The sequence below is a fragment of the Centruroides sculpturatus genome, unplaced genomic scaffold (assembly GCF_000671375.1).
Source record: "Centruroides sculpturatus isolate CEXI.00-Female unplaced genomic scaffold, Cexi_2.0 scaffold804, whole genome shotgun sequence".
Lineage (NCBI taxonomy): Eukaryota > Metazoa > Arthropoda > Arachnida > Scorpiones > Buthidae > Centruroides > Centruroides sculpturatus.
In genome coordinates, this window is record NW_019385046.1 from 334,926 (window position 1) to 343,667 (window position 8,742).

The 8,742-nt window shown below is 33.2% G+C and overlaps 1 protein-coding gene across 1 annotated transcript; it reads left to right on the forward strand.

The window, feature by feature from the left end:
- The first annotated feature begins 652 nt into the window (after positions 1-652).
- Positions 653-2,343, forward strand: LOC111633862 (piggyBac transposable element-derived protein 4-like). Its single transcript, XM_023378497.1, has one exon. It carries the CDS (start codon positions 694-696, stop codon positions 2,341-2,343), a length of 1,650 nt encoding a protein of 549 aa, XP_023234265.1. The 5' UTR covers positions 653-693.
- Positions 2,344-8,742: the final 6,399 nt, after the last annotated feature.

Below are 8,742 nucleotides of genomic sequence, written 5' to 3' on the forward strand. Positions count from 1 at the left end.
GTGGCTCATTCGTTGATCTAATATCAACATAGACAGAAAGTAACCAACTACAGTCTAAAAGAAGTTGACTATCAATTCTATCAGCCAGTAATCTGCCTCTTCATTTCTAATTACTTTACACTGGGAGGGGTCGATATTTTGCGAAATATTTATGGCCAGGAGGTGGTGACAAAACATTTATTGGTTGAGACAGTCAAAACACACATACAAAAAAGCAAATCAAAGCTTAGATCGGTACAGATTTGGTTACAGTTTGTACAAAACTCCTCCTTCCCATTGTTGTATCTATGGAACACACTTCTTTTGTTTTTTGGATGAAAGAAGCCTTCGGTCACATGCCTGTTGAGCTGCAACTGGTATATTATAGCTAATTGACTATCCTTCAACGAATAAGCATAGACTCAGCTTTGTGGGGTGGGAAATTTCAAGCAAAAAGCCACGCATTCTCGGAGATACTCTTAGTAAGCTACGAACATATAGAAACTATCATAAATCGTTATTCTGATTTATTTTTACCTGAATTTAATAAATTTATATGTATATTCATACTGTTTTACGTTTATAAACGTTTTTTCAGAATCATCCAGCCATAAGTCTTTCTAAAAAACAAAGTACTTCCGGATTATTGTGATACTTCCGTAATANCGCGTTCGATATATATAACGGGTTTTAGATCATTTTTTTATTGTCAGAATGTCAGATTCGGAATTTGACATCGAAGAACTGTCAATGTCTGAGAGTGAATCAGACAGCTGCATCAGCATTGATGATGGATCATCAGATCACAGTGAAGATGGATCAGATCACAGCGACGATGGAGTCGACACCTCTATAAGAAAATGGGTGGAAATAAACAAGGATGATCCTCCACCACCTCCTCCGCGATTTCCTTTTCGGGGAAGTTCAGGATGCAATTTCACCCTTGCGGATTATTTTGACCCTTTAGCGTACTTTCTATTATTTTTTAATTTGGAATTAATAAACATGATTGTAACCGAAACGAACAACTTCGCATTGCAACAGGCACGGGATCAGTGGGAGCCAGTGACAGTCGAAGAAATATATATATTTCTAACGATTTGTATATTGCAAGGACTGTTGTACAAACCCAGTGAGAAAATGTACTGGTCCAGGAATAAACTTATAGAAACCCCAATTTTCGGTAAATTAATGAAAAGAACAAGATACGAGGAAATAAAAAAAAATTTACATTTTGAAAACAATACAAATTTTAATCCCGAAACACACGATAATCCAAAACTTTGGAAGATTTGGCCGATAATAAATAATTTAAATTCAAAATTTTCCCAATATTATACTCCGCAACAAAATATTAGCATCGACGAGAGCCTCCTATTATTCAAAGGCCGTCTTTCCTGGAAGCAGTACATTCCTCAGAAACGGTCTCGTTACGGTGTCAAATTTTTTATGTTATGTGAATCGGAAACAGGATATTTGCACAACTTTCTAATTTATACAGGAAAAGGCACTCGCCTAAATAAAAAATACGGGCATTTTTTATTTACGTCACAAGTTGTGCTATCATTACTGGACCCGTTGTTAGACAAGGGATATTGTCTAACTACGGATAATTATTATACTTCCCCACAATTAGCAGATTATCAAATAACGCGCAAAACAGATTGTTGTGGAGCACTACAAACAACAAGAAAAGATGTACCGAAAATATTACACGAAAAAAAATTAAAAAAAGGAGAGACTGTGGCAATGCAGAGAGGTAAAGTGCTGATACAAAAATGGCATGACAGGAGAACAGTCACTTTCCTTTCTACATTCCACAGTGCTACAATGGTAAGTACAAAAACGCGTACCGGTAGTGTACTAATGAAGCCACAAGTTGTTGTTGACTACAACAAAACTATGGGAGGTGTTGACCTTTTAGATCAGCATCTCCATGATTATACTGTGGCAAGAAAAAGAGGGAAGAAGTATTACAAAAAAATATTTTTCCAGTTACTAGACATTTCACTATATAATGCCTATGTGTTATATCAAAAAAATGGTGGACAGAAACCAAACGCATTATTTCGACTGACTCTAATAGAACGACTGATAACCACATACCACACCGTAACGATGGCCAGTAAACATGGTCGGACGAGAACTGCAGGTCCGTTAAAACTTACGAAAAAACATTTCCCGGGCTTTATTCCGCCGACCGACAAAAAAGTAGCACCCACTAGATGTTGTGTTGTCTGTTATAAAAAGAACAAGGAAGGAAAAAAAATTAGACGAGAAACAAGATATCAATGTGAACAATGTCAGGTGCCCATGTGTCCGGCCCCTTGTTTCAAGATTTATCACACAAAAGAAAATTTTTAATATTATTTCGGACTTAACTGTAATTTGTATTGGTATAGATTGCTTATTTATATTATTTTTATATTCTGATTTGTATTCTCTTTTTATCATTATACTTTTTTTTATATTTTTATCTCTTTATTTTGATATTTTTTATTTTTATTTTTTTGTGATTATAGCTATGTACTATACAATATGTAAAGTATGATATATTATGTATATTTGTAAATATTTTATTATTTTTCATTTATGTTATTTATAAATTTACTTTTATGCCATTAAATTTATTTTCATTTTAAGTTGTGTCATGTTTCATTTCTTAAATTATTTTTAAACGCTAACCGATGCTAACCGACGAATGGCAGCTTTCCAGCACGACAGTAAGTCATGCAGAAAAGCCACCTTTCCAGGCCCTCTAAAGTTGGCTGTCCGAAGGAGAAGGTGCCATTTAGGAACCAACTTTAGTGCATTCACAAAAATTAAAACAATATTTGTTTTTCAATTAAAATGAAGTGTTTTTTTAGATATTGAAAAACAAAATGATTTTCCGAATGACATGCCAGCCGGAAGAAATGTCCTTAACCCGTGACGTCGCTAAAATGAAAATTTACGTATTGATGTTTCGTCAACTTTTAATGCGTGTAATTTTTTTTTTTTATAAAATACAATGACATTGTATTTTAGGTGTTCCAACAATAGCCATTTTAAATAGGAATATAAGTGTTATCTCAAACGCAGACAAAGTAGTCATCTTTTTTTTTTTATCTTATCTGTTTACACCTTTTTAAAGCTGTTCAAAGTACGCGTTTGGAGAAACGAAATTATTTTTCTCTGTAGCTGGGTTTTATAGCTTTCGTTTAAACTTATAGATGAGTGGTTATCCTCCTCCGTACCAACAGTACCCGCCCGGAGGATGCTATCCTCCCGGAAGCAATCCCGGCGGCTACTATCCGCCTCCCGGCCCTCCTCCGCCGGGAGTCTATCCGCCTCAGGTTCCTCCCGGCGAAACTTATCCTCCACCCGGTCAACCTGCCGTCACCACCGTGTAAGTATGATCGATTGTTTAATATTGGAAGGTAATTNTTTTTTTGAAAAAATGTGTTATATATATTTTTTTATATACTAATTAATTTTTATACTTCAGAATGTATCAAACGCATACTACTACTGTGCATGCTCCATATCGATGTAGACAATGTAGAAAACACGTTTTAACACTTCCGCTGCTGTAACAAAAGTACAAATGAAAACGAAGTATGGAGAGATTCGTTGAATTTTGTACAGTGCTCCGGGCGATAAAGTTGGCTTGACGTAGATCGACGGCGCAGCTCTGGAAGCAGCTCACTTTATATGGCAGGATGTCTTATCTGTTAGCAAAGGTGTTTGAAGTGGACTGGCCAGATTTCCTCACCTCTATTAAGGGGTGAGGAAATCTGGCCAGTCGAGCCAGAGGGACTTAATTAATGACTGTCAAAAATAAGCCCCACCCTTAAGCTACCTCACCCCTCTATTCAAAATTAGATAAGCAACTAAACTAAAACTAACCAATGACCGTTAAAAAAAGTCATTATTTAAAGAACCGTTATAAAACGTTAACTTTTAAAATTTCCCATTGTAGTAACTCCTTAAATTATGAACCAAACTTTGCCAAAATTACAAAAAAGCAGAATATGTTATCCTTAACTATACCCCCAAATCCGCCTCCTTCAAATTAAACCCCCACCTACTAAACCCATTTAAAATGTTGAATTTAAAGCCCCCTAACTTCCATCCTAACCAACCTAGCCAAAAATTTTAAGTGTCATACGAACCCCCTTAAAAAGTTCTATCCAACAATGTCTCTGATTCCTATATATACCCAAAAATTTTGATTCGAAACAGGAGAACAATCCCACACAGCCTATCCAGACAAGTCTTAGATAGATCCTGTGAGCTGCCACCCACACCCACTGTAATTGACAACAATTGCTAAGTGTCTTATTACTCTATAAACCAGCACTGTCCGACTTATCATAGCCCGCGGGCCATATTTTCTTCACCAAACATTTCGGGGGCCATCACCAAACATTAGGTGATGGCTCATTGGTCGGCCGGGAATCACGCCACATGACATTTGCATAGTGCTACGGTTCAGTAAGCACTAATTGGTCAGCGAGTCCAATGTTGACGCTATAAAAAGGCGACAGTTCGACACACCGGATATACGTCACTCTCGTCTAAGTTCGACTTGGAAATTTTTTGTTCAATAATAAATGTGAATTCTTCTTCCTGGGAAAAATAAGACATTCCCTGAAAATAAGACCTAGTGCATTTTTCAGAGCAAAAATTAATATAAGACACTGTCTTATTTTCGGGGAAACACGGTAGTAAAATAATTTTAATATTAGACTAATAATAATAATTTAGTAACATAAATTTATTCATAGTAAAATGTACTCGCGGGCCGTAAAAATTATTTGGCGGGCCGTATACGGCCCGCAGACCGCCAGTTGGACAGCGCTGCTATAAATAAAAACTCCTTTCCCTAACTATTTGTTAATAGAGTCATGAAACAATTAAACGTTATAACAGTTATTATAAGTTTTATTTTAGATTTAACTCCATTGCTGGCAGATCGATCGCTTATACTGTATTTGATTTTTTCTCATACAGTATATCTACAATCTACAGCAGTGTTTTTCAACCTGTGGGTCGCAAAGCCATACACAGGGGGTCGCAGGTAAAAGAAAAAGACAAGTGTTTGTAAGTCCTACACTACAATAAAAAAACTACAATTTCAGTGAGAAGGCTGCCTGTTTATTTTACGGTACAATTAGTTTTTGATAGTTATTTAAATCTCAACAGAAAGAAAATTAAAAACGTAGTTTTTAAAAATCACTGACATAGTTTTAATATGGCTGTGGGGGGTCGCCAAAATTTTTAACTTGTAAAGGGGTCGCGTATTCAAGAAGGTTGAAAAACACTGATCTACAGTATATCAGAAAAAATCAAATACAGTATATCTACAATCTACAGTATATTTGTTTTTTTCTGATTCGCTATTCTGATATAGTTCGGTAATGATTCACGGCCAATACGCTTTATGCAAGGTGTGGCCAACAAGAATGTCCAATCAAGTTAAGTAGAACACTGTGTGGATAACATCTTTTAACAAATTACTTTATATATACTTTATTTCTCAAAAAATTACAATAAAAAAAAGAAAATTAAAATAAATATGACATTTTAGAGGACCATCTATCGACATAAATTGAATTTAAGCCTCCCGCCATCATCTGATTGATTAAAAAAATTAATATTCCTGATTGGCTCACTGCAGAAAAAAGTAGGCGTGACTTCCGTAAATCACACTATCGCGAGAGTTCCGATGCGACCTGGAAAAGCTGACAGTCTCGTCATCAGTCGAACGGTCCTCGTCTGACCTACTTTTTCTGAAATCAACATTAGAGTAAAATGTACTAATTTATAGTAAAACGGTCTTCTCTAATATTCGTAGTAGTTTGTAAAGTTTGAATTTCAATTTAAGAAGTATTAATTAGTTTGGAAACATTAAAAATACATCATCAAGTAGGAGAATAACATAAAACTTTATTTTTTACTCTAATACAATTCACAAAATCTAAAGTTCGTATATCGTAATATTACGAAATAACTAGATCGAAACAAACAAAGTCAACCAATTTACTTCAATCCAGTTCATTATATAACTGTCGATACGTTCTCATCATAGTTTATCTAATTACACCTAAAATATAAAAAAAATACAACAAATTAATGTGCTAATAAAGGGACTACTCGCTAATTGAACTTTGTATTCTTTTTTCACTTTGTTTTATGTAAAATAGCACTAAATCGGTAGACATGTCTAAATAACAAACTTATGAACATTAAAAAAATATACATGTTTCGAAATTAGGTCTAGATAATTATATGCACAAATAAATTAGTAAGCATATAATACATACCTTCATTTCTTTCCGAGGATTATTTCCAAAAATCAGTTCTCGCTAATTGTTGAAAATAAATTATTCTACAACTTTTCTTTCTATAAAGTAGCATATTCTCAAACAAGTCCTAAATTCACAGTAAATTTTTATATTTTATTCATTAAACACAATGCAAAATATATCCATCCACGTGATAAAAATTTATACCAGTGAACTTCGAAAGATAACGAGAAGATGCAAACAATAAACTGCACTCTATGAAATCTGGCGCGAACTGATACCTCTGGGATAAGATGAGAAGACTGTAATGTCATGTGACGTTGAAACTTTCCTGCTAAACACTAAAAATGTTATATCCATCCACGTGATAAAAATTTATACCAGTGAACTTCGAAAGATAACGAGAAGATGCAAACAATAAACTGCACTGTATGAAATCTGGCGCGAACTGATGCCTCTGGGATAAGATGAAAAGACTGTAATGTCATGTGACGTTGAAACTTTCCTGCTAAACACTAAAAATGTTATATTATTTTTTTTATTAATCCAGTCAAATTCAAATAATATAAAATGTCTAGATCTGTTTAATATACATTAATAATTTAATATCACAAATATGCAAATTAGATATGAAAGGACACGACACAAAATATCTCTGCCAAGTTAAATCTAAATATAGAACGATCACGTGAGCGAAAGCTAACACTAATATGAAGAAATATGTTTAAAATTTAATGTTGGTGTACAAATTAATTATAATTATTAAATAATAATTATTTCATAATGCTTTTATCCATTTTAAGTTGATATTGTGAAAATTAAGCTATGTAATTTGTGTTTGGTTTTTATTATTTAAAGTTTCCGAGTATTTTACTGTAAAATAAAATTCAAATTAGTAAACGGAAACATAGATATTAAATATAAACAGCACAATACAATAATTTTAACGTAAATTGAGTGTAAATACATAGAAAACGAATTATATCAAAAATGGAACGAATAATATGACAACCCTCTAACTGCTTATAATTCATTGTCATTTTTTTTCTACTAAATATTTACTCGTGTTTTGGATTATTTTATTACACAGACTTTTTAACCACATTTCCTCTGTTTATGGTGATTAGGCATACTGCTCATAACAATTCATTGAACAGAATTAATTGTGCTATTATTTCTAATTTGACTGGATACCAGGTTAAAGTCTTGCAGGTGATTCATACACCTCATCTGTCTCCTCGCAGATTCCTGCAACACTAAAGTCATCTTTCTACTCTCGGTGACGCGAAAAATAAATATCAATTCTTCGATCATAATCGCGTTATTTTATAGTGCATAATCTTTAATTACTCAAACTTGACCCAGAAATTATTTATTTTCTTTCATTAGTATTTTTTAAATCATTTTAACACCCATATTTCAACCATGTATGTTATTTAAATTTTATTTATTTCTCAATCACGTGATCGAAGTGGTTAACAGAAGAAAGTTTGTACAAATTTTAAACCAATTTAGGTAACAGTTGGGCAATTAAATATTTGTGAATACATAAATGCAACATTTAAAATTTGAAAAGTATTATAGAATGTCCTTGATAGTCATATTGTTTGTTTCTTCTGGCTTATTACATTTTTCTGTAATTTGCACATTCATTCAAAAGACTATTTCTAAGTCAAAATAAGATATCTTTTATAACTATTCATAATATAAACATTTTGTTTCCTTATATGTTACCTTTAATTACAGCTGCAAACTCTAACACATGGAGCATGTGAAAAAATCTTATATATAAAATTCTCGTGTCACAATGTTAGTTACCTTACTCCTCCGAAACGGCTTTACCGATTTTTACCAAATTTTATATGCATATTCAGTAGGTCTGAGAATCGGCTACTATCTATTTTTCATACCCCTAAGTGATAAGGGTTGTTCACCCTTAACATTTTTTTTTAATTTTTGGACAAAATTTTTTGTTTTTATTTTTCTATAATGTGGCATTAAAAAATACATACAACCCTAAATTTTTACCCTTTTATCACCAACCCCTATTTTTTAATAGCCATTTTAGTAATTTAATCATTTTTCATCCCGCTCGATAACTGATCAATTATCGTCTTTTTTGTAAATGTTTTTCACTCTATTTCGATTAAAATTTCCCTGAGCTTATGGCAAATCTAAAATTTTTGTATAAAAAGAAACATTTATTTTTATTATTAAAGTTTATTCCTGATATATACTTAGTGTTACCAATGTTAGATTTTTAAAATTTTCCGCCCTTTTACTGGTGAGTGATACTCATTTGCCACACTATACCGGTGTCACTTCCCAGTAAACAGCACGGAGTACGCATGACACCGAAGCCGGTCTCCTGTTTCTCTCACACAATAAGACTTCTCTCACTCCCTACACAGTTTTCGGCCATCATTATTGTTTATGCATCAAGTGTAGTAGTAACGTTTACAATTATCATTTT